At 38.0% G+C, this 27,183-nt stretch overlaps 1 protein-coding gene across 1 annotated transcript in view; it reads right to left on the minus strand.

Moving 5' to 3' along the window:
- sorcs2 (sortilin-related VPS10 domain containing receptor 2) overlaps nt 1–27,183 on the minus strand; it is a 462,702-nt gene that overhangs the window by 47,343 nt on the left and 388,176 nt on the right. Inside the window, exons 7-9 of the mRNA XM_028475153.1 lie at nt 24,677–24,795; nt 16,750–16,839; nt 2,250–2,429 (exon numbers count right to left, since the gene is read on the minus strand). Of these exons, the coding sequence (XP_028330954.1) occupies nt 2,250–2,429; nt 16,750–16,839; nt 24,677–24,795 (389 nt within the window). The remainder of the gene's footprint in view (nt 1–2,249; nt 2,430–16,749; nt 16,840–24,676; nt 24,796–27,183) is intronic.

A 27,183-nucleotide genomic window follows, 5' to 3' on the forward strand; every position in this document is an offset into this window, starting at 1 on the left:
AGCACACACACATCTTGCCGACAGTGGCACGATGAATGAAGCTGCATCGGCGAGACGTATTATGGAAAGCGTTTGCTCATTGGGCAGATGTCACAGAGACATCGGTGTTTGGTCGATGTTTGGACGATGGATTAAAGATGCTCAGCATGCTCCCTCTACAGCTTATATTAACCTTTATGCAGCTTGGATCATTCAATTAGTATAAATATCTCCATAGCCATAGTCGAGTATTTACTTAAATCTGATAGGAATATGGCAATATCACAACAACAACAACAACAACAACAACAAAAACAATATACTACCACTAAATAGCTGAGTATGTGTGGACAAAATAAAGAGAGACACAGTTCATGATCATCAATGTATTTTCAGCAGCAGAGACGAAAGAGCTCCAGCACAAAAACAGCTTCATGGAAGTGACACTTTACAGTTCTACAATTTTACAAGTGGTCTACTCCTACAAGTGGTAGGAGTAGAATGCCGACACACAATCTGAGGCCGACATCGGCGAGACTTATGCGTGCAATCTGGGCAGAGTATAGCCTTTCCTTTGAACTTGGTGTATTCTCCTTTAGTGCTTCAAGGATTTCCTTCAATTTGCCCTCACTTGCATGTTGAGTGTTTTTATCTAGTTAAATTCCTATGTTAGCAATCAAAATGCCATCGTATCTTACCTTATCACACTTAGATTACGTATAATCAGCTATTTTAACTGTATGCTACTACTTCACATTAATTTACTCATATTTCAAGATTATCCACGAATGCAATCTTCAAAGGCCATTTTGGTGTGTTAGCAAAAAGAAGATACAAAAACGATTTTTTTTTTCTAAAAAACCTTGCTATTAACCAGTGCCCGTATTCACGAAGCTTCTCAGAGTCCTCTCAGAGAGGTCTTAACTTAGCCTAAAAATTCCTAGCAAGGAATCTTAGCTTAAAAGTGATTCAGGAAGTTTCTGAGAGCGACTCTGAGCAAGGAGTTGACAGAATTTATCTGAGTGAGGAGGTGTGGTTGACCCCGTTGCTGGGAATGATGCAGTCTGATAAAATCTGTGATTGGTTGTAAGAGAAAGGGGGTGGGGAGCGTTCTGTGCTCCTAGTAATGAATGGAGAATAAAATCAACAGATCACACTTGGACTGCATTAAGACGTGTAATCATAAAAATAATTCAATTCAGCAAAATTAAATTAATGTACACAGCTTAAAATGTTTGAGCCTCATTCACATAACGATTATTATATTTATGTACTTATTGTAGTTATTGTAATTTTTACCGCTTTATGTATTTGATATTAATGGTGGAGCAGACACAGCTGTCAGTGATCACTGTGAGTGCTGGCCCTGCTAATCAATGCATCGTTCTTTCTCCTGTGTGGCACAAGAGACGAGTGTGAAGCACTGTTACCTGCTGCAATCAAAGCACGGACAGAGATTACAGCAGGCAAGCAAGGGAGTGAGCATATCACGCAGCAATACAAGGCTGCTGTTACGTTACGCTGTGTGAGAAAAGTCAGAATCAGAATAGTTTTATCGCTAGTTAGAGTTTAAAACAGTACAACTAAAACAAACCAGAAACACTGTAATAACATAAAAATTATAATAACAATAGAATATCTCACTGTTCTCTCTGTTTCTGTCTGTTTAAGACACTTTTAGGCTTCTTAAAAGTCCTCCTCACTACTACTAACAGTTTTTCACCTTCGGAGCTCTCTTAGGGCCTAAGATGCTTTGTGCATCACTTTTATCCTAACAAGGAAAAATTCTAAGAAAAATCTTAAAATTCAAGGAACTTTTAGCCTTAGGATGCTTTGTGCACAGATTCCTAATCCACATTTGGCTTCTGATGTGAAATGTTGGCACAGTAACTGAAGTTTTTAATTAAAATCCCTTTTTCTATTCTGCAAACATTGTTATCGGTCTTCAAGTGGCATGCAGGTAGTGTGTCTGCAGCTCCTGGATGTAAAACAAGGTCACATTTCATGGCATTTGAAAGAAAATGTAGGATTTAATTTGTAACATTTTGGTTTTAAAAGCTCTACAATGATTCTTAATCATTTTCTGCCGTTACAGCACCTATTGACAGATTCAGTAAATTATCTTTCTAAATGCAATGCTTTCACAAGATAATGGCTTACAACTGATTCTGCTCCAAGCTGCGTTTGGCTGTGGCGATTACTTATTGATAATTCATTATGAATCTTAAAAGTAATTAAGTTTCGAGGCTTTTAACGTGCTACATTCTCACCTCTAGGATATCGATGAGGACATTCTCCTCAGGCTGCTTAGTGCTGCGAACGTTTTCCAGCACGATGGAGTAGTAGACGCCCTGAGGGTCCGACTGGTACAGATTGTACGTATCTGACTGGTACCACTCCTGCAGGGCGAGGAATACCTGCTTCTCGTCTGTGCTCACGATCTGAACATCCTGGAGGGGAAAGATCAAAAAAAATGATGATTACAAAAAAAAGCAGATTTGTAGGAGGAAAAAAAGAGAGACGCGAGAATGACAAGATAAACTGAACATGAAAGTATGAATTGATTCCCTGAGGTTTGATGCTTCAAGCAAGAGATTCTAATCACACAAATCCAAAGGTACAGAACCAATTGGAAGAAAAATCAAGGATCACCCCCAATCACAACACTTGTCAAAAGCTCATCATTCACAGAAGCTTTTACTGATGAAAAAACGAGCTACTCAGCACTTTCTTTCTGTTAGTGATGACATTACCATCTCATGTAAAGACAATGCCATCGGAGCATGGAAGAGTTTGCCCTGGAAGGTATCACAATGATGAAAAATGACTAGAAATCAGTTATCCTTGACTTTTAACGATGGTACCTCAGAGTAATAACAATATTCAAATATGTGCAATGATCCTGCCATTCATTAACGTCCAGTGAAGCAGCTGATGATCAAGCTTTGTGTAAGTTGTTAAGAGACGAACGATCGTAAAATAGACCAAAATCAAAGACCTGGAAAAAGCTTGTCGATTTACCGGATGAAAACCTAGAAGATGTAACTATAATAATATACGTAAAATTATTACCAGTGACACATTATAGTCCAATTCTGCATTGCAATATAAAAAAGCTCAAGGATGAAAGAAGTGTTGGTAAGGATAGCATTAGGCAAGTCTTCTAGATCATTCACTTTCTATTATAATTCTGTTATTAGAGTTTGAACATATTTAAGTAGTATTCTATTTAAAATAGAAAGTGTTCCAGATATATGCAATAGCCAATACATTTACCACTTATTAAAGCTCAAAATTATTTTGAAACGTAGCAATTTTCCGAATTCCTTTTCAGTTTACTCATTTCCGCATCAATTTATCCTTTTCCGATTTGTTTCTGTTTCATCGGCTTTCCCGAATCAAATGTCATTACTCGCATCTAAACTTCCCGAAATTGTGCCAAACATGCAAAATACGGTTAATTGACCTTGCTATTGTTATTGTGATTTCATATTTCTCCACTGTACTTCATCAAATGCACACGATGATGTCAAGATTTTACACAGGATTTGACGTCTGTTCATTTGCTAAAGTTGCTTCACCATAGGCTACTTGTATTCCGGTGAGACATTCCCTCATAGTGGATCATAATACGTCATATTTTGCACAAGAATTGACATGCATGTGAGAGTATGATTTGTATCATACTGCCAATTCCAATTGATTTTCCTAAAAAAAAAAAAAAAAGTATTACTTCTAATATTGCTATTTCTGTTTCAGGAAGAGAATTCAGTTTTTGCATCTGATTTCTGCTTTTACGGAAAATCTGAGGCCGTATTATTGCTTGACGAAGATCTTCATGACTGTGTATGACTGGATGCTGTCAGGATCGGGGTCTGTGGGTTTTTTTTTAGTGTTTTACCTTCATGTTTACGTTCACTTGTCCTGTGGTGCTCTTGAGTTTAGTTCCAAGTGATTAGCTGAATGTCAAGGTAAGGCTCTTTTTCTGCGAGAATGTAGTTTTTTCTTCAGTTCATGTTACATTTAGTTCCTGACTTCTTGGGTTGTTAACCTGTTTGGTATTCTCGCTGTGTCTGTGTTTGGGTTATAGCATTTTCATGTGTATTGCACCCCTGTCTTGTCAGTGCAGATAGCATGGCCGAACTCATCTTTCCCCCTTCTATTTAGAAACACTTGTTATTCTTTGTGAAATGGTCCTTCCATCCTGAACGTAGTCAATATAATACGTATTCAGAAAAAAGAACAAAAAGAATCTGACCTTGGTAGCAGCTGGAATCCTGTCATAATTCTAACCAATTCCTGCCATTCGATCTAAATACAAATAACCAATCCGATGCCTTAATGTCTCGTCCTGCAAACTTTGCCTTTGGTCCCTTCCTTAGAGGAAATCTTGCTAGCTAAAATCATGCCAGCTTTGAACATTGCGGACTGCACCTTTAAGGAGTGCCTGAGTTGTAATTGTTTGCTAGATGATGACCTTGGTCTCTCACTCCTCTTGGTCCAGAAATACGTCTTGCGTTCCCAGGGTCTCACAGTTTTACTTGTAATTTTTTGTGGTTCTTTTGGTTTTACAAACCTTGTTTATTTTGTACTTTGTTAGTTTTTGACTTTTATTTTAAAAGGACCTGCTTCTGAACTTCTCTGTGTTGGGTCCTTGACAGTTTTCAATTCTGGCCGATGTCTTCTGAGAGTTTAACTGTAGTAGCTTAGCTCCCCGTTTCGATACAAAGAGTCTGACTTTGGCTAAAATTAAATATAAAGTTCATAGTATGAGTATAGAGACCATAAAGCAATTGGCAGAAATTGTATGGCTTTACGTGTGAAACATGGTTATTGTATTTGTATGTTTTAAATATTGAGAGGGAACAACAATACATGTTGATGGGAATGGTACTCTTAGATTGTTCATTGATCTGCTGTCTGTGTCACAAATTCACCACAAAGGATGAATATATCTGTATGTGTTCACTTCTCAATCTGCATTTTAATCACTTCACACAGAATGGAAGGTATATGATTCAAAGGCAATGCAAAATACATAGCTTTACTTAGTTGTACATACACATTTACAAAAGCATAATGTGGCGTGTGTAAGATAAAGGACAACTTAATTGCTAAGCATTCACAGGTAAACAAAGAAACTCATGTGCAGGCATCATGATGACAGCAGTCCTGTTTGGGCATAAGCACAAGCTTGCATCTTTACCCCGCACAGTCTCATTCTCCACCCACACCATCCATCTCCTCAGATGTTGTTTCACCATTAAGCTGCAGCCTGACAACTCCAAGAGGTGAGAAAACTTCTGCTGAAGTTGCCTTTTAACATTTGGAGTCAGTCAGCCACCCACCACTCTGGCTAAAAACATATGCTAACGAAAGAAGCAGCAAAGTCAACAAATGCAGAGAACAAAGTGCAGGAAAATGAGGCGCAAAGGTAACACTAATACAGAGTTTGAATGGAAAATGAGACAAACTATTGAAGATTTCAGCTTCTTAATATGGCATAATTAAAACCATATCTAACTTTAGGCACTCGATTATAAAATGGACTCTAAAATGGAATATAAAATGGACGGACTCTCCATAAAATGAAGAGTCCGTCCTTAAGACTGCTCTACTGTAAAGTGTCTTGAGATACCATTGGTTATGATTTGGCGCTATACAAATAAAAGTTTGATTGATTGATTGATTGATTGATTACACACCAGAAGGGTATTACCATCAATGTGTTGTTAATAGAGCCAGGCATACGGTTTAAACCTAGTTTAGCTAAGCCGTTCATGACCATGTTGGCTTTTCCCATTCCACCAAACTCTTCTCAGCTTGGAGCTCCCCAGCTGAGCCAAGCCAACTGACAGTGTTTAGCTTAAGTGCACGTCTTCATTAGACCCATGAGATCGAACGCACATTTAATGATTAGAGACGTGAGGGCGCATGCGCTTCAGCATTTACAGATTGAACAGCCAACAGAAACCAATGCCGACACCAACGGGACGTGACATCATCTGTTACTCAGCAGTGAGAATAAAGTTGGAGAACCTTCCGTGGTTTGAACATTTGAAATGTAGTAAAGGGTTAAAGACGGTGTTATTTAGTCAGTTTATCAATGAGAACAACTGAAGCATGTGATCACACACACTGATCATGTGAGTTTGATACGTTTTTAACACCTGTCACATTAAAGTGATATTTAAAAGCATAACAGACATATTTTTGACTGCTTGTTCCTTTTGTAGAGTGTTTTAAAACTACACTAAATGACTTATTTGAAAGTGATGATGTGGTTTTATGAGAGTGCGTCTGCAGCTTAAGCCAAGCCTGTTGCTTAAGCCTGGTCGGCAGCAGGTTTGCGCCACGGACTGTGTTACTATGGTAGCCAAGGTGTTTCCTTGTTGATGAAACCGCTGTTCCAGTTAGAACCTGGCTTCACGGAGCCGGACTCTCAGGTTAAACCTGGACCTAACCCTGAGCTGGGTTTGATGAAAAACCCCTCTGGAGTGCTTAATTAAAAAAGCAAATTCATTTCATGTCAGAGTTTTTGCCATGCGCACAGAAAGCCAAAAAGCAAACATGCCTATAGCACCGATGTGGATAGTGAATGAAAAATAAGGTTTGTTTAGGAAACACTAGTTTGACAACAACGTTTACAACAAAAATACTAAGGTCAATACAAGAACATGCATCACAGAGAAATTAGAAGAAAAAAAAAAACTATATCAAAGCCTTCCCAATCTCAACTCTTCCAGTTTGTACATATTTTTCAAAAAGAACAAAATTCAAGGCTTTTTTTTTTTTTTTTAATCAGTAAACACCGAAAAATACTAGCTCTGCGTAGCTGTGCGTGATAAATGAAAGAATGTCTTCAACTCGGCAACTTTACAAGATTACTTTGTATTAAGCAATACCATGAACTTTTTTTTAATTTTATTTACTAAGCTGAAGTCACAACAACTACGACGACCGCTGTCTCTCACAAACACGTGGGTGTATTTTTCTCCCGCCTGCTCTACAGGTCTTTTAACGAGAATAACCTGACTGAACCTTAAGTATGATCTATGATAGAGCTTGCAAATAAAATTCACTACAGGTATACTTTAAACATCATGGAGGGAAGTGTCTTCTCTGTTTCTGCTCCTTTTTCCAAACTACTGCTGCTGTCCTTGAAATACTTCTATGAATGTACAAGTAAGTGCACACCTCTATGTTAGGTCTGATACAATAGAACATTACATCATGATGTATGTCTTTATTATCACATTTTGCCACACATTTTAGTTACATAAGGCCAGAGTAAATATAAGTCAGTTCTAGTTGAGCAAAGTATGACATTGCATTTTTTTACCAATTTTATTGACATTGGCAACATACAGTAGGTGTGCCTGACTGACGCTATTTATTGGAGGCTCCAATAAACAGACCAATTGGCATATTAATGTAGAGAAATACCCATATGTATAGGGATATTTCCTAAATATGCATGGTGGGCACACTGCACGTACTCAACCGCCCCATGATGCATTGCAAGCAGAACGTAACATGGACCCGGGAGCAGCTTCAAGCTAAAAAACTACCTAAAAACATCTCCTTTTCAATACAAAAGCATCTCTTATTGTCTACCATTATTATTATTTTTTTTTTTTTAAATCCTTTTGTAAAATAGGGCTTTTGTTTTGAAGTTAATCGGAAGTTTTGTCAGTAGCACAATGGCGGGTGTTCGAAAATCTCAAAAATGTTGGCGTGTAACGTGTTTTCCGTGAGTTTTATGTTGATATTTTACTTTCTCGCTTAAAATGTTTCCAGAACTTTCAAATGTGGTGAATAAACAAAGATATTTAAACTCGGTGTGCTTCAGCTTTTTGTCGTAGGTTTGAAATGCATACAAGAAGTGTAATCTTTTTATATACAGCAATGCATGTTTTGTTATTGCAATTAAATAAATGAATTTATTTTATTGCATTATTGTGACCATCACCAGCCCTCCAAAAGAAAGGTTAAGAAACACTTTCTTAAAGGGAAGATATAAAAAGATAGGGCAGTGATACACTTTGGAAACACTGAAACATGCTTCAACCTGATAGTTGCATCCTTGATTCACACTAGTTGTCCAGCAGACTTTGTGCCATCAGTAATCAAATCTGTGCTAATTAGTGCTGTAATAGATGAAAAAATGTTGTGCAAAAAATTAATTACGCTCTGTGATTAATTCATCTAATTAATCTCTTTTTTAATCTCACCTAAAAATTGCTGAGAAACGCCCTCAACTTGAGGTATTTTCATTTAAATTACATTATTGGGGTAGATCAAAACATTGATATATAACAAAGTGGCTTTATAAAGTCATTTATTGATTTTAACAGACTTGGGCTGCTGATACCTTGAGCTTAGACCATCAGGGGAAATATTGATATGTACTTTAATCAATCTATAAAACTAGAAAATAGAAATGAAATAAAACATCAGGTCCATACAGTATGTAGTGCTATACGTTAGAACATCATAAACAGTGAGAACACTTTCATGATCAATACAATTATTGAACACCAAACTTGTTGAGATAATATATATTAAATAAAACGGTTACATTAACCATTAATTAGTTGCTTATTAGCATTAGTAGCATAATGGCTCGTAATTAGTCATCATTAAGTACTTATTAATGCCTTATTATACACTTAATGGCAGTCTCACAGTCCAAACGGGGTTAGGGTTAAGGCAGAGCTGCCAAGCTTCACGCTTTGAGTGTGACAGTGACGCAATTTGATGCCTTCTCACGTCACACGCCACACTTGGCATTTCTCACGCTTATATTTCCCCATTCAGTACTCTTTTTATTTTTTTCATGATAATAAACTTTGTTCCTCGCGGCTTGCCGTAGCTCGAGTAACTCTGATTGACTGACCGAGATAACCGAAAAATATAGAGATATGAATATTGGTCTATATAACCAGGCCTAATGTAACCAAAACAGTAATGTTTTATCTTGTAAAAGATATTATTGCCCAAACTTTATGAAATGAGGCGTTCAAACACTGCTTAAAGTAGGATTTTATTGATATGAGTGTATTACCTATTATTCTATAATAACAAATAGAAATCACAAGAATGATATACTGCCTTGTTATGTAGCAAGTGATGCTTTAGTTAAACAAAGTAAAAAGACTATAAGAACATGTCAGCTCTTTTGTTTGATGTTAACTGTACTTGGAACCAGTTTCATAAATTGCTTACATACATTTTTAAAAATATTTGAAACTGACCTTGTCTTAAATGATCTTTTATTCCTTTTTTCTATTTAGGGCAATGATTTTAATTGAGTAAATTGGTTTGTTTTATTGATAAATAACTTTAAAATAGCCTAAATGACTTGAATGAAAAAAAAAATCGTATTGTGATAGTGATTTTACAAAGAAAAAAATCGTGATTTTTTTTCCCCATCTCGCCCGCTCCTACGTGTGTGTGTGTGTGTGTGTCTGTGCTAGACATTAACTTAAATCAATTAAAACTCTTGCTCAGCTACTTGCAGTGTTATGAACACTGGTAGCAGCTGAATTGCACTTGTAGGTTATATCAGCATAAATACATTGTAAATGAAACAAATGCCTTAATGTTCATTTGAACTGTTCTTATTTGATTATTTTTGCATGTGATACTGTATTTTATTAATGTGTTTTACATGTTCATCTTTTTAATGACCTCCTTTTTGTTGCAGACTAGGAGAGCTGAGGTAAAGGTAGCACTGCCTTCAGCCACAGTGTTTTAAGTGGGACCCCCCTGCCTCTGTCAACAGGCATCACCTACAACATGAGACATGACCCCAGCTAAATGATGGAGAGTTGGTTGAAATGAAATATTGCCAAATAAATGTATTTTGTCAAAACTTTTGTTCGTTTTCATTTCTAATTTCTGGTTGATTAAAACTAGCAATAGGAGGCCACAGTGCAGGAAGAGCCGCTGGCATGGAGGTGAGGATGTCAGTCTTAAGGTATAAATCAACGTTAAAACAGGCCAAAGCCATTTTAAAAAAAAAGTACACTTTTTTTTTCAACGTTAACCCTAACATGTTGAGATTGTAATTCATATGCAAAAACTTACTTACTTACTACTAATGAGGAATAATTCTGAGGTTATTGACGGAAAACTCTTAGTTAATGGCTTACTGGTTGTACAATAAGGCCATGCAGAATAAGGCATTAATAAGTACTTAATAATGACTAATTAAGAACAGTATGTGTTCCCTAAACTACAGTGTTACCAATAAAACAGATCCATCAATCACAGTGCTGTTAGCACATCAAAAATAACATTATTCATCACAAAATAAAGTACTGTAATACCTTCTAGTAGTAGTAGTAGTAGTAGCCCCGCCCACATCCTCTACCACCGATGGTGGTCGACTGTCCACTACAATCATTTATCCACTGACTTGTTCATTTGTCACTCATTGACTTGTTTATTTTGGCTCCGAACCCTGTCACCTTGTTCAGTGTGGAATGTATGGGCCACAAGGTCAAGTGTAGTGTCCGTAGGACAGCTGTCCGTGCTAGCTGCTACATAGTTAGCATTGAGGTGCGAGCTGCTACATAGTTAGCAGTGAGGTGGGAGAGCTCCGCTGGAGGCTAGAAGACCTCCGCTGATCCATGAACTCTTTCTTGCACAATTTGCGCACAACTGGGCTTTCGTTTTCCATCTGGTGCGTTTTTATTTATTTTTTACTAAAAGTAACGCGCTCAAAGACTCCTCCTCAGGTTCTACCGTTGTTGCCGGTGCATCAGTATTATGGGTATACGTTGAACGCGCACAATGAGAAAGGTTATCGCGATTAATTTTTTAGCCCGTTATTTTAGCGCGTGACAGCCCGAGCGCTAATATCTGCCAAAGGTCTAAATAATGCCCAAATTTTTACATTTAGAAATGTATAGTTTTACAAAGTTTAAAGAGTACTTGTACGAGTAATGTCGACTACATCAAATGTGTTTTATTTATTACAATGAACAAAAAATGTCGTCCATGAGGAGCTGTCGTTTTGGTCTTGATGCGAGTACAATCTTTGATTCCGGTGCAGTTTATAGATTAGCTCCCAGCCTACCACCCTCTTTCTTTTGTAACGCTTTTCTCTGTAATTTCTTCAAAAGTGTTATTTCAATTACTGCAGTCCACATCAGGAGGTGTGTTAGAGATGAACACACTCCCTGTATTTATCCTTTTTTGCTTGCTTTGCATTGAACTGACTTGTTCTGCGTACGTTTACTTCTCTGTTTTAAAATGGTATGAAGACCTTTTCTCCTGAGTGTACATGAATGCTGTAATTTTAGCAGTAAACATATCCGCCTGTGCTCGTTTTAATGCAAAACTGATGGATAAACAGACTTTTAAGGCTTTTAAAATGACACTAAAGCGCACATCTCCAGCAAGAACTTATTTAGTCTACTTGGGATTGCTTCACACTTGGGTTATTTAAGCTTAAATTGTATTCTTTTTAAATGCAATTTTATCCATAGGTGCAAAACGCAAAAGGTAGATGGAAAAGAGGGCCAAAGGGAACAATAATTCCCTTTGATTTTACAGCTCAGCAACCAGAATGTCCATGACCGCATGTGTGAATGTGTGTGTAGTTAATCCATAACGTGGGTCCGGTCTCGAAGGACACAACCACAAACGTCTCTCTCTGATGCCCTCTGCATTTTTCATCCTGCAGCCGCTCAATTATTCACAGTGGAAAACATGAAAACACACACTCCTTACCCCCCTTCCCAAACACACACACACGCTCTCTCTCTTCCCTCCACTCTCTACCCGACTTTTCCTTCTCTGTCTCTCTCCCTCGACGACCTGAGATCTAAAAGCTTCTCTGAGTGTGACCTATCTGCTCACCCAAGTAAGAGGACACATGTAGGGCGAATGGAGACAGAAAAGAGGAAAGATCTGGGATGTACGAACACAGACGCACACTGTTACTCATCGTTGAACTTGTATTCACAGTCTCTATCAAGAGAACACGATCATCTCTGCATATTAGCAGGAGACCATGTAGACAATCAATGTCAGAAGTCCTCAACTAATGGGTTGGGAACCATAGGTGGAGTTTGAGATTCTTGCCACGGGCCGGGGGGGCAAAAGAAAAAAACACAATTGAATATATAGACCGTCTCGAGATTTGCGCCAACCACAATGTGTGATGACGCCAATCGGCCCTTTCAGTCCATTGAGTTCTATAGCAGTGAAGCATTCAGGGTCATTTAGCAGCTTTCAATGATGTCATTTCAACATGACGGCGCACAGGCTCTCAAACGGTAAACGAGTCCCATTTTTAAAAATTAATAAAAACAATATTGTGCAAAATGATGCGTTAGATCTTCTAATAAGGACATTTCAAAGGTTTTTGTCCACATTTGTAAAAACAGTGGAGGATCCCTTTAAGGCCTTGGTTCCCAAAGTGGGGTACGGATATCCCCAGGGGTACGCGAATTGTCATTGGGGCTACGTGAAAGAAAATTAAAAACACTGACAATATTGGATACTAGAATATAAATAGAGCAGTTAATGTTAATGCAAGGTTATTGCTAATGCTAATGCTAGGCTAATGCTAATTCTCAGTTATTGTTATTGCTAGGCTAATGCTAGGTTAATGCTAATGCTAAACTAATCCTAGGTTAAAGTTATTGCTAGGTTAAAGCTCATGCTAGGTCAATGTTAATGCTAGGCTAATGCTAATGATAATGTTAGGTTAATGCTAATCCTAGGCTAATGATATTGCTAGGCTAATTATAATGCTATGTTAAAGCTAATACTAGGTCAATATTATTGCTAAGCTAATGCTAGTGCTATGTTAATGTTAATGCAAGATTAATGCTATTGCTTGGTTATTGTTATCACTAGGCTAATGCTAAGGCTAGATGATGCTAATGCCAATGTTAAGCTAATGCAGTATGACGCAGGGCCTGTACCAGCATCCTCAAATGCAAATATTCTAGTTATTATTAGTACATATTATTACACAACAAGATAGGTAAAATTCAACATAGGCAGGACTACATTGTATATTACATTACATTATAATGTTTTTAAGTGTGCAGAAGTAGGGGGTACATGGCTTCAGGTTAAAGGTCTGAAGGGGTACATGACTGTGAATAGTTTGGGAACCACTGCTTTAAGGGAATAAATGCTTCTCAAGCATATCAAAAGTATCATATACCTTATTAAACCATACAAACCAATGTAAGACACAACCATCACAGCAAATCAATTATTTTGTCAAACTTGGAAAAAAAAATGGCGACATAAACAAGCCAGCACTCCCTCTTACTGAATCCATATTTTTCCTCAAAAGTTGTCTCAAAATCTTCCTGAGACATTCATAAATCCAATGAATCCCAGCATTGAGTACAAAAAAAAATCAAATTTAACGTCCCATTTACAAGAAGAAAGCAGCTCCGCCCTGATTTCTTCTGACTTTTAGCTCTGTGAGGCCGACCATGTCATTAAAAATCCTCATTCTTCGATTAATGTTGTAAATTCATGAGAAAATCAGGCCGGCGGCTGCATGCTTCATTTTTACTGCAATACCATACATGAACTGCTGGGTGCAGTGTGGCTTCACTATTTAGATTGTGAAGAAGAATTGCGCAACAGAAGAAGAACCAAGTCGCATGAATCAAGTGCCAAAAATGACTTGTATTTTTAAAAGAACAACAGATGAAGTCATATATTTTTTGCACAATCACTGTGTTTTATGGCACTTTATTTGTATATTATGTACATTATATCAAGAATTGTATTTTTTCAAATGAATTTGGGATAACTGTAATGAAAAGTTTTGACCAGTAGGGGGGCAATGTCACCCTGCCCCGCAAACTCTGCATAAATTGGGAACCAAAATCCAGGAATTCTGTTAAATATTCTCTTTTTTTTCGTGGATTAAGTTTGGAAAACCCATGAGCCAACTACAGCATCGCAGTCAATCAATGCAGTTCAATAGCACTTTGGCTAGTGTCGCACTAAAACGGCCCCCTGTGCCGCTAATGCTGACAGGCAAGGTCCCCGCCGGCCTCGTGTTGGCGTGAAGCTCATCTATCGTCTTTGCCTACACTGGTGACACGTAATACGACTGGATCGATGCTGGGCTGTGAATGTTTTAGAGGTGCTATCGTGTATCAGGCCAGTTTCAGGGACTAACATGTGACACCAACATACAACAGGAAAGGCTGTTAGGTTCCAGGTTTGAATCCCTTGAGAGGACAACTTAATGAGAAATAATCAAATACTTTAAGGGTCTCGGTGTCAGAACATGTGGCTACAGCTCAAGGTAATCTGAGATATTTTCTTTAAAGCCCGTGAGTCAAAAGGACATCTGAAAAATACAAATTTCCATTAAATTTTCCAGTATTTTCTTAAAGAGTAAAATGTTTAGCTTAGTCTAGCCTAGTCTGGCTACATCAGAGAGAATCAACATCTTCTGTTGGCTTGTTTTTCTTCCTGTTTTGACTCAAGTGTTGAAGAAAGACTGGTCATTGGCTCTCCAACAAACCGCCGTACACGGAATACATTTGAATTTATATATTGTTTAATCGCTAGATTTAACCGAATTAAATAGGACAAGATGTTTCTACCTTTCTTCACTTACATGCTCCAATGAGCCTCAGATGGTTCACTGCTTTCCATTGTTAATTAATAGACAGTGACCAGGGAATATTGGTAGAGCCTGCGTTTCTCTGTTTCAAATTGTTTCCAATTCAGTTTCATTGCTTACCCATTCACGTTTTCGTTTCCAGTGTTCTAACTTGCTATCAAGCAATGAAACCAAGCAAGAAATCGTCCCAAACATGCTTAATAAGATTAATTTCCCAACATCCCTGCTATCTATTCAGCACTTCGATAACTTATACACATTTGGAATAAATCTCCATATTCTGCACGGTTTAAATTCAACCTTTTTTTACTCATGCATTATCCGTTCGACTGTAATAATCAAGGTATGAAAACGTTAAAATAATTAGTGACATTTTCTTTTTCCAATAACCCTTACAGTTTTAAAAATGAATACATTTTTTGTGCTACTGTTAGTACTTTTAGGGTCAGCTGACCCAATAGGGGCGGGATAGTCGCATGAGCAGTTTTCTATGTTTAGCACAGCGGCATCATTTGCTTGACCACACGGTCATTTGGTTATTATTGGTCGACTCAATTGTAATAGGCAATGTTTGGCATTTTGTGTTCTGTTAAACTGTTTTAATTCCGTTTTATTCGGTCATTATTCTGTGGGACCCGCAGTAATGTTGAGACTTTTATGGACACGCAACCCCCTCCCCCCACCCCCCCCCCTCCCAACTCATTCATTTTGAGATAATAAAGCACACCGTTTATATTGGCCGGTGATTATGGGTTACAATGCGGAGGATCCACACAGTAGATCGGGCCTTAAAAGAAGACCGGCCCCGGCCTGAGCCTGACAGAACACGCCCCGAACCTGACCGACCCCAATGAAGTCGATGTCTCTTTAAGCCCGAACCCATTTCAACCCAACACTATTCACATCCATGCGTGCACATGTAGAACGATCCGTTGCGAGTTATAAACATGATGAGCAGCTTCCAGTTGAAGCTACACTGTTTATATTGGACAGTGATTATGGTTACAAAGAGGAGGATGCACACAGGCAGCTTCGGGGGCAGCTAAGTGGCTGTAGGGGTCCTCAGGGTCCTCAGGTGAAGACAGAAGCATCCAAGCTAATCGCCTGTATTAAATAGATGGTGCTGTTGATGTGTGTCATTCTCAGTTATGCAAATTAAAAAGAAAGTTAAAACAACAAGGGCAGGCCTGGAAGTCAACAATTATTACGACAATACCGTAATAAGCATCCGGAATGATGCTTTCACACGTTATAATTTTCAGTCGCAAAAAGCAGGAAACACCCGCGGGCACACCAGCTGGGAACGCTTTCGCCTCCACAACACGTTATAAACCTTGTTGTTCCACTGGACTTTTTCAATCATATAGAAATATGTTCCTCCTCACTGCCTTGAGTCTACAATGATCAGTTTTTAACTTTTATGGTCATTTCTTAACTCTAACTGCTGTAGCGCCGGACTCTGACTCAAGTTTTACTCTTCACCATCGTTCCTAGAAGATAGCTTTAAAGTTACTGAGTGGAATGTGCTGCTGTATATTTAAAATACGAGGTGGCACGGTGCATGGCAGCATAGAATCATCCCTGCTAGATCGTGCAGGAAGGGTTGCCATAACAGAAAAAAACAAGAATATATGTGTAGGGAGGATGTGCCTTGCCTTTTAATATGCATAGGCTTGGATTGGATCCATGTGACACTTGTGAATATTGATGGCCGATTAAGGAGTGTGATGTAGAAGGGAAAAACAGTTATTTATTAGGCTTTAGGACAGATAAATGAATAAATGAACAAACAGATGACTATACCATTAAATATATTAAAATGTGTAAATAAAAATACCATCAAATATATCAAAATAAATACACGAATAAACCATCAAATATAATAACAAATAAACCAATAAATACAATATAAATAAATAAATGAACTTTTGATTTTTTTTAAATAAATAAATGAACTGTGAACTAAAATAAAATACATTAATAAATGAACCATCACATTTATTATAATAAAATGAATAAATAAATGTACATGGTCCCAACACTGATCCATGAGGAACACACAATGGAAGGTTGGGGATGGACAAAACACATTGAGTTGAGAAACCTGCATGATGACTTAGAGATCAGTGGTCATTGAACTTTACCTTTGGCAAGGCGTACTTAGGAAACCTCATCTGGACAAACTCATTGCGTCGATAGGAGACATAATGCTTTGTACGATTTCCCGTGGTGACCTGAAAAAGAAAGTGCTTTTTAGGGGTTTGAGCATAAACATATATTTGCATGTGATAGCTTGTGTCTGACTCACACATTAAACACAAGAAAAGCAAACTAAAATACCCAAACTATTCAGAATAAAAATTGGCCCAACAGTGCAAGACTAAATATAAAACAATGCATGAGATATTTGTCACTTGACGTCATGAAACGACTTTTAAAATAATTCCAAGTCGAGAAAAAATATGCATTTTTCTGATGAGCTGCTGCCTGCTGCTAAAAGTGCAGAGATCACCATCTGTTGTTGGTGACTCACCCTTTTCTGAAAAGAAATGCACAGACGCTCCCCCACATGCACAGACCTCAGCATTCACCTCTCCAACGACTAAAAGCCTGAGTCATGGCTCCTCTCCCCAAACAGCTGAGAATCAGCAGAAGAAGACTGACAGCGTCTTAAACGGGAAGCCAACGTGTCACATCCCAGGTGATGTGCTCGGTTGTTGATGTTACGCACACTTTCTCGAGCACTTCTTTTCTGTTTAGTGCTCAAACTTTTACGCCTTTCAATCCCTGATAGAGAACTTTGTACACAGGGCTTCTATTTCGAGCACTGCGGTGATGTCTGTACTTGGATATCTGAGGGTTTCGTTGTAGAAGTTCACAGGAAGCCGTGATTACATCCTTAGGGTGAGACGAGGATTGCTTTAGATGCTGAAGTGGAAGGGAAATGTGATTAAATAAAACAAAACCAAATAAAAAAACATCTCCCTGAAGGAAACACAGCCCACTGTCAGAAGTTATAAATACTGCAATACCTAAGTATGATTCTTTTTTTATTGATCTGTACTTTACTTGAGTTCTTTTGTTAATCAGGACTTTCACTTAAAAGATTAAAAATACACTTTTATTTCATTTCTCCAACACTGCGCACCTCGTTACTCGTCACGATTTTAAATAAAACAAATAATTTCAACATCCAACAATTATCTGGAATGGAAAGAGATGGAACTTTGCGCCTTATCTTGCTATTAAGTTGAGTTACATTTCGTTAAAATCGACTCTTATTTAACCCTCCTATTATCCTCAAATATTGTTAATTTTCAGAAAATTGTTGACCACGTTTTTGTGTCAGGCACTTTGTTTATTTGTTCAATATATAAATAACTCCTTGATAATGAAACCTTGACCTGTTCTCTAGCGCCACCATCAGGCCAAATTTTACGATTAACGATGGCTGAGTGGTAGAGTGGGTCGTCCAGTAACCGAAGAGTTGGGTGTTCGAATCCCGCTCTATCCGACTCGTTGGCGTTGTGTCCTTGGGCAAGGCATGATTGGACATGAGCTGTGCACGAATGTTGGTTGATGGTGTGAGGGGGTGTGGGCACGAAATGGCAACCATGCCTCCGTCAGTATGCCCCAGGGCAGCTGTGGCTACATTGTAGCTTACCACCACCGGCATGACTGTGTGAATGAATAATGGTTTTTGTAACGCGCTTTGAGTCTTCTCAAAAACAGCGCTATATAAATCCAAGCCATTATTCTTATTATTACACACACACATGCTTAATCAATTGTACACTTCAAATTAGGAAAAGTCATGAAATATGGTCTATTAAATATCTTTTAAATTGACCCCAAGGATAATAAGAGGGTTAAACACAAAACTATAACCATCACTAAATCAACTGATATTGGAACACACTGTGTCCCATATTTCTCTGAAAAACAAATTAAACTGTTCAAAATCACCCGAAAAGATTTGTCAATCAATGAAAATGTCAGATTTTCCAACCTCCATGTCAACGCTGCACTTTAAATTACATAAATCACTATTAGAATAAATCCAAGAATTTACCTTGGACTTGATATAAAGCCAATATGGTAATTTCACTCACACGGTGGAGAAAACCTTTAAAACCACTGCTTTTGTGTGGAGTTTTCAGTCTTTAAAGAGGATCGCTACTAACTCCCCCACTATAATGGAGATTTATACGACAACAGATATTCTCAACTTGTGGGCCGGGGCCCATGATTGGGACGCTGATCTGTTCTCAGTGGGTCGCAGGCCAAAAGCAACCAAATACTATTGCTCTTATTCTGACTTATGACAGTAAAAGGTCAGTTTTACAAACTCATAATAAGAAAGTTTGATTTTACATACTTCCGATATCATTTATTCATTTTAAATTGCACTTTTTGATTAATTGATTTGGAATTTGAGAAAAACAACACCCTATCTTTAGTTTATCAGACTTTTTTTTGTTATAAAATGAGTAAAAATATACTCTGACACACAGATGGACTTTTACTCTGCTGCGTTTGATAAAAAATGATCTTGTATCATGTTGTCCACCTCACACCGATGGCAGAGGTGTAATTTGTGTCTCGATGATGTTTCGTTAAAGAGTTATTGATGTTGGAAGTCCAAATTTGTGAACAGTGTTACTGTTGTTACGGTGAAATTTACGGTTACCTCGTCTTTGACTTGAAAACACACTCTGTGGTGATAAATGATGAAGACCAGACAGGAGAGATGATGAAGTAATAAAAAATGATTTATTCTAAACTAAATAAAAAGGTACAAAGCGAGATAGACAAAGAAGTGGTCTCCTCTGGCCAGAGGAGAGACGCGAAGAAGAAGGGACCAAAAGTTCCTTTCACACACATTTATACCCCACTGTCCCACCTCCCCCCTTCCACAGACAACAAAGAAGAGACCGGGGGGGAAGGTCAGTCTGCCGGAGGTGACACCTCCGATGTCGGGGTGGGTTTGGACGTGCTCTGGCCTTGGAGATTAAACTGAGGCCAACTGACATTCCTTTAGAGAAGCTGTATCATGGGAGTATGGGTCCACTGACTTTGCAGGAAGAGGAAAAGACATCAGACAGGAGTGGAAAGTTACAAATTGGGGTATTAAGTTGAATGAGATCAAAAAGCAAATATATGAGTATACATAATTAATCAATTTTGCCACCACACAGTCCAAATAGCATCCAGATAATCTGGTGATTGGGCAGAGTTTTGCTCCCGATCCGGACATAAAAAGAAGCAACGCATAAGTCACATTACTGGTGCATTGAAAAGTCATTAATACATAATTAAATCAAAACTAAAAAAAGGATGTTACGTAAAATGATATGTGGAACCAGAGGTGGTGTAATGAATCTACTGGTGCTCCTCGTTTCTTGTTATCAACTTACAGTACGTGTGCGTCGATGGCTGCTGTTAGTGTCTAGCGGCATTAAAAACGTGCACAACAAACATTTTCACTGCCCTGAAAAAACCTGTAATTTTTTTTTGCAAAAGTGTCAAATGGTAGAAGTTCTAACATCTATTGTTCCTCACACCAGCCTCACAGTTGATAACCACACTGTTTATTTGTTATTTGGCATTGGTTTTAAAATGGAATAACCAAAGAACGAAGGGTACGTGGACTCAAAAACAACAACAAAACATACATGTTGTCATCTTTGGACAAATCAAGAGATGAGCATTAAATTCTCCTTAATTATTGCTCCCACATCTTTACCAAATTTCAACTTTGGCGGTCGAACTACGTCCGCATTTGTCCAATTGTCCCATTCATCTTTACTGGACAATGAGCCGTTGTTCTCTTTCACCATATTTGTCCATTATTTTGACAATAGTGGGTTTGGAATACTGGCATAACTGAGAGGATAATCCTGGAAGGATAATGGAACTGTCTATTGTAGCCTAATGAGATTTTAAGTCCTATTAAAACACTCATGCATGCATACACTCATTTAGACACACACTCACATGCAATAAACAATATATCTCCATTAAGAACCCAGCTATAGGTATTCTCCTCTGCTGTACCGCCTCATGTATATCATCACATGCAAATGTTATTCAGTCATTGGCCTCAGCAAAACCTGTTCAAGCAAGATTAACGCTGCACACTGTCCTGAATAAAAACCTCTCTTTTATTACAGATGGACAGTACTGAGGGTTAATCTCAACCTGCTGACAGTGAAATTTGGCTTTAATAAATCACTAATAAGACATGACAGTTTTAATGACTCAGCAGCACACACAATAAAAAACGCAGCGATGTCACGTTCATGTTTGATCTGTGATTCCTTGTAAAAACTCCATTAAATTAAAACTTTAACTTGATTTCAACCAGTTAAGTTCAAACTAGCACTGAAACTTCCAGTACATGTGCTACAGTGTGCAAGTAGACTTTACTAACGAAGCAAAAAGTGTTACTTGTAGGGGTGTGCCTTACCATGACTCTGACAATATGATTCACAATGTAACATATATAACATATTCGATACTAAACAATACGATATACATTGCGATACCAATAATTACAAATGTATTTCATTGTTTAAAACTTACAAGAACAAGTAAATGGTGACTGTAATTCAACTACCATTATCAAAAACAAGTGGTTTATCAAAGTGTCCAATTAGATTTTTTAAAAAAAGTTTAACTTTGGCTTCTACAACACATTCTGATTCTGTTAAGTTCTTAAATTCTTAATAACAATTAACCTCTAACATCTATTAAAGTGCCCAGTATGTTTTATGAAAGCTAAAATGTAATGAGGAGTGAGGTCGTTTAACAAGGTCTGATGTGGTTCACTGACACCTAGTGACCGGGCGTTTACATGCTATGCATATGTTAGCGCAAGTAAATGTTTTTTTTTTGTTAGAGAAAATGATTAAAAAAATGAATTTAGACCATCTTTGGATCAATAGGATAATCATACGGTGAAATATTGCGATATATCGCTGAATGTTTTTTTTTCTTACACCCTTAGTCACTAGTACTAAAGAGTCAAGTACTAGTGATTTTTTGTGTTCACTAGTACTATGCGTGAATATAAACGTTTCCAGTAAAGCTAAATCAACTACTAACAATATTGTGCTACTAGTACTAGTAGACTTTTATCATTTTTGTTTACTGGAACTTCAAGTTCACTCATCATTTCATTATTAGTACTAGTAGACTGTTTTTTAGTTTGCTAGTAAAGCCAAAAGCTTCACAAGTAGTGCTAGTAGTCCTAATGAAAATGAAGTAGGAGGAGGTGATCCAAATCCAGCTCCCTGATTGGTGGTAACGTTTTCCAAAGCTAATGGCAAGCCTGAATTAACTTTTTCCTGCCCCCTTATTAGCATTTAAGGCTTAGTAGTAATACTAGTGACTGTTTTTTGCATCACTAGCAAAGCGTACTTGCACTCTAGTAAACCTAAAAGAAAGTGTCTATTTGTACGGTAGCCGTACGGACAACCCCCGGTGCTATTCATACATTTACCGAAGTACACGTACTTAGCGTCTTCGGGTTAGGTTATGACCCTAAATCGCAACAATTTTTAGGGTTAGGTTTACGGTTAGGTTTAGTCTTTGTCACGTGACCTAGAAACTGGCCAATGAGGGGCGCTGCGGATAAAATATTGATATACTGATACGACAACCTAAATTGAGTACATGTACTCTAAATTTGAGCGGTAGTAGAGTTTAACTATAGTTGATATCACTAATCAGACCCTCCAGGAATTTGCGATGTTGCAATTGCAACTATTAATGCAAATTCCGCCAATCCCCACAAATTCTGCGCGGCCCTGCATTCTGTCCAATCACCGCAAATTTCCGCAATTTTAACCAATCTGACAAAAGATACCGGTCGACACAACGTGGCTGAAGTCCCTCCGCTTTGTGTGTGCCTTGTGTAAGCCACCATCAGCCGCCGGGAAACCCTCGGTACGACCAGGAATCACCATTTAGTCTGGTTACAGACTGTGTCACAACAGCCAAACTGACTCTTTCGAGCCAAATGGCGGCAAACGTGTCTCACGAACGCAAGTGTTTAATGATCTCCTGCTGCTCTAGAAGGACTTTTTCAAGAAATGAACTCTACTCTACTATGATATATGATCTTTGATAGAGCTTCATTACAGGTACTGTCTTTAACAGTAGCAGTGGCCACTATCATTGGCACACCTGTCAAGTATCCCATTTTGGCCGGGAAACGCCCGTATTTTACCCCTCTTTCCCACTATCTTCCCGTATTAGTATTTTCTCGTCAATATCCCGTATTTTAATGTAATAATTAAAAGATGCTGAACGGCGTCACTAGCCTCGCGAGAACTACCACCTGAAATTGCCTGGCTTGGTGGCAGCTCTCGCGAGATTAGTGCCAACAGCGGGAACAAACCCAGAAACAACTCAGATCAGAGATGATGAATGAAAACGTCCCAGCGAAAAAAACAAAGAACTGGTGTAAATACGTAATAAAATGTGACAGAGAGTTTATCTTCCTAAATAGCAGCAGGATAGGACACAGTTACACGTTCTGTTAGATTAATAACTGAGATTATAACGTCTACCACAGCAGAAAGAACCACGTAAGTCACCATGAAAAATCAGCCAATCACAAGCTCCACAAACATACACTGCTTTAAAAAGTGTTAAAGGATGTAAAGTCTGTAATAAATGTGTCTAATAAGTCATTAGTGAATACCAGAGAACCACATGAGGGAGCATGAGAAATTAAAAGAAAATATATAATGAAAATAAAATGTTAATATCTAACTTAAAGACAAGCAAAGTGAAATTAACAGTAAATATGTAATGTATATCGAGATTCGAGTTGCATCAAGTTTCCTATTTTGGCGATATCGAAAACTGTAATATTTCATATATCAATATACATATATATTCCTTATTTTCACTATATATATATATATATATATTATAGCTTATTATGTATGAAAATACTAGTTTTAGGAGTACATCTGTTTGTTAATAAATGTGTCTGTGTGGCGTTTTGCATCAGCAAATTTAACCCAGAATTGTTTTTCTGGTCAGACTTTATTTGAAATAAAATTATCTAGATTTATATTGTATATCAACATTTTGAGAAAATATATTGAGATCTGAGTTTTGGTCCATATCGCCCAGCCCTAGTAGGAATGTTTACAGCATTTCAATGTTAATCAAGGTCAACCTACCAGATTCTAATCACATAATTGTATTTAGTCAGTGGTTGATAAGTGGGTATTTCAGATTTCTTGTACACTTGTCTTAAAATATAAGGGATACTGGAGCTTGGTTGGGCGGGTGGGACGGCTGGTAGTGGGCGACAGAAAATTTCTCTTATTTTCAAATCCAAAACTTGACAGGTATGATCATTGGTGCTTGCGTCCCCCGTTGGTATCTCCCAGTCCACGCACAAATTTACTAATTGCTGAATGCATGAGACTCATCTGCAGCCAAAGTGTTTGTAGCAAAATTCATGAGTGCATTGATGAGAATCTCAGGAAAGGAGCCATTTTTTATTTTTGAATCTGAGCTCTTTTCTGTATTGTTATGAAATAATTCAAAGGCAATCGGGTTTTTTTGGCAAATTGAATTGACCAGTTTAGGCAAAGTTATAGAAAATAATAAAGCCTCAAAATGCCACAACTTTTGCTGCAAAATCAGGCATTTTAGGCTGCAACAATCACAGAAACTGGCCTGGAGGGACTGGTTAATATCAAAATGTATGCTCAAAAGGATTTATTCACACGTTTTGTTTCTTCAATATATTTTTTATTCAAAATGCCTAAAGATTCAACTCCCTGACAAGAATATTGAATAAAAAATCTCCTTTTATTCATCCTGTTGGTGTTAACTCTACAATAAATCTTATGAATCAAACTATTTTTTCTCACGTTTAAAGACTAAGACTAATTTAAAATAACACGCATACATTTTAACCTTGTCAAATAAACATCAAACATTAACTCTCCAACTCTTTGTTTTCAACTATATATAACTATTATTCATGTTATTTCAGGTTGTCTAAATAGCCATCACACTTCGAGCCGTGTTAATTCGTACCTGAACAAAGATGTAGTCGTCCTGCACCAGCAGTGAGTTTTGATCAATCTTGCCGAGGAATTGAGCCGTCACCATTTTGTCGGAGCAGTTCTGGATGAGGCATGTGACATAAAGATAACCTGTGGACATGCAGAGAAAATGAAAACATTAAAGTCAGTCTATACACTAAAAAAAAACTGACCGGTGTTCTTTGCAACTACTTGGACTTTGAGCGTTACTCTCTCGCTTGAGTCAGTGTGAGATTATCCTCTCAGGAGACAGACTGGCAATGAAATAAATCCCCCCCACCCCACACACACACAGAGACGTTCACGCTCCCTCACCTGCAGTAAATCACGTCAGTCGTAAATCAATTCAAATGAATTCCCTTAAACAATCATGGCTGTATGCCTGTTTTTGCCTTCAATACTCTATTTAATAAACACAACTTTCCTATTAAAGCCTGTCAGACATTATGGATGTGTAGTTAGAAGGATACACACAGTGGGAATGACAGAAAAAAACATTAGACCACGGGGTTTCTAATAGCTTTTGGTGAAATGTATGGAAATCTTCAAATAATTCTTCGTGCAAAAATTACAATATGGCCTGAAAAAAGACCATAAAAAAACTTTCTAAGGTAAAATAGCCTACAATAAGCTGTGTTTTTTAATACATACATTATATAAGGGGGACTATATCTTGTATTCCAAAAAAGAAGCCTCTTGGCCCGACATCAGCATACTTAAAGGGCCCATGATGCAACTTTTCTGTGCTTTTAACATGATAAAAGTGCGATTAGGGCTTCATACACATGCCCGAAGTGTGTTTTTCATTGATTCTCTCAATCATTAGTTAGAGGGTGATTTGCTCCTTTCTTACTACAGGGCGAGCCCAAACACCTCGCTCCAATTTGATGACGCGTTCCCACTTTGATGACGAATTTGACGCGACACTGAGCTGGAGAAGCCGCGCTTCCAGGAAGCTCTCTGCCACGATTGACATGTAAACAGACACGCCCACCAAGGTCAGCATTTCAGCGTCCTTCGTGCAGCGCAATGTATGTATTATCTACAGTCTATGCATGTACCAGTGAACGCCCCGCCCCCACGCTCTGTCTCGTGTTTATAAAGCAGCATGAGCTCGGCTTCGGAGTGGGTGAGAGGAGGACGGGCCGTCCTCTGGTCCTACGTCACCGTGCGGGGAGGAGGAACTCAGTGTCCCGTCTATAGAAACGCCCACTCATGAATATGCATAAGTCGGTAGCAAATCGGCCTGTTTGTGTAGAGTTGCTCAGAAAGTGACTTTTCAGAGGCTAAAACTCTGGAAAACAGGCGAGTTTGGGAAAATGAACCGCAAATACTATGTTTTTAGAGCTCTTAGAACAAACGGAAATGGGTGAAAAATAGCATGACATGGGACCTTTAAAGAGTAACTAAACCGCTGCTTTCTGCTGACCTGCCACGAGAGGGAAATTTGAAAAAAATGCCTTGATTATGGGCGGGGCTCCTGGAGCAGATAAGACACGGCCATTCTATACTACAAAATCTCCAATGAACAATTTAACTATGCTATGCTAACTAGCGACTCATTACTCAATAAGCCTTTTCACACTCTGGAAGTGCGCATGCGCGACCACCGTGGGTCTACGCGCTGAGATTTTCAGTTGACTTTTTTAAAATAACGGTAGATCTAATTTATCTGATATTCCAATATATTGCAAGTGCAACACTCAGACTGCAGTCACTCACTTATACCGGCTTTCAGCAAACAAGTTTCATTAAATATTTGTGCTTTTTTTTATCCTGGGCTACCGAACTCAAACGCCACTCACTTTGTTTTTGTACTTGTTACGTACACTGGTTTAAATTTTTTCTCCTCTGTCATTCGTTGACGTTTCGGGCTGAAATTTGTTGGTATAATCCATGGATGTGTACGCATCGACAATCGCCCAATTTTCGATTTGTTTTTAATGGACGAGGAGTTGCAAAAAATAATCTTCCTGGCATAATCTATGGTTAGCTGAATATGAGAATAACATTGATGAATATAAATTATATAGTATAAAGGTTACTATTATAAATTATAAATAAACATAAATTAATGGTAGTGGTATTGTGGGATGGTGAAAATACACAGAAGAACAGAATACTGTATCGCCTATTTCTAATCACTTGAATCTAACCATTATTTTGGCCTGTTATCATGTTAAGTACTGTATATCATATTAGCGCAATATACCTAGAAAACTTTATGAATCACAAGCAGTGTAGCCAGGACCCATACATTTGCCAAAACAACCTCCATTTTACTTATTTTGACAAATAAAATCGATTAATTTGTGTACTCTGTAAACTTCATGGGATTTGATCATTGGTTCTTTATCAGACTCGCTTCCTAAACCGTCAGCCATGGCGAGTTTATCCCTCTTGACCTTTTACCTAATGTGGAAAAACTGAACCAGAGCTAAAGTGTGAAAAGGCTTATACCTCTTTCTTCTTGCTTCTCTCGACGAGGTCAGTCGCATT

The sequence above is a fragment of the Gouania willdenowi genome, chromosome 18, assembly GCF_900634775.1.
Source record: "Gouania willdenowi chromosome 18, fGouWil2.1, whole genome shotgun sequence".
Classification (NCBI taxonomy): Eukaryota; Metazoa; Chordata; class Actinopteri; order Blenniiformes; family Gobiesocidae; genus Gouania; species Gouania willdenowi.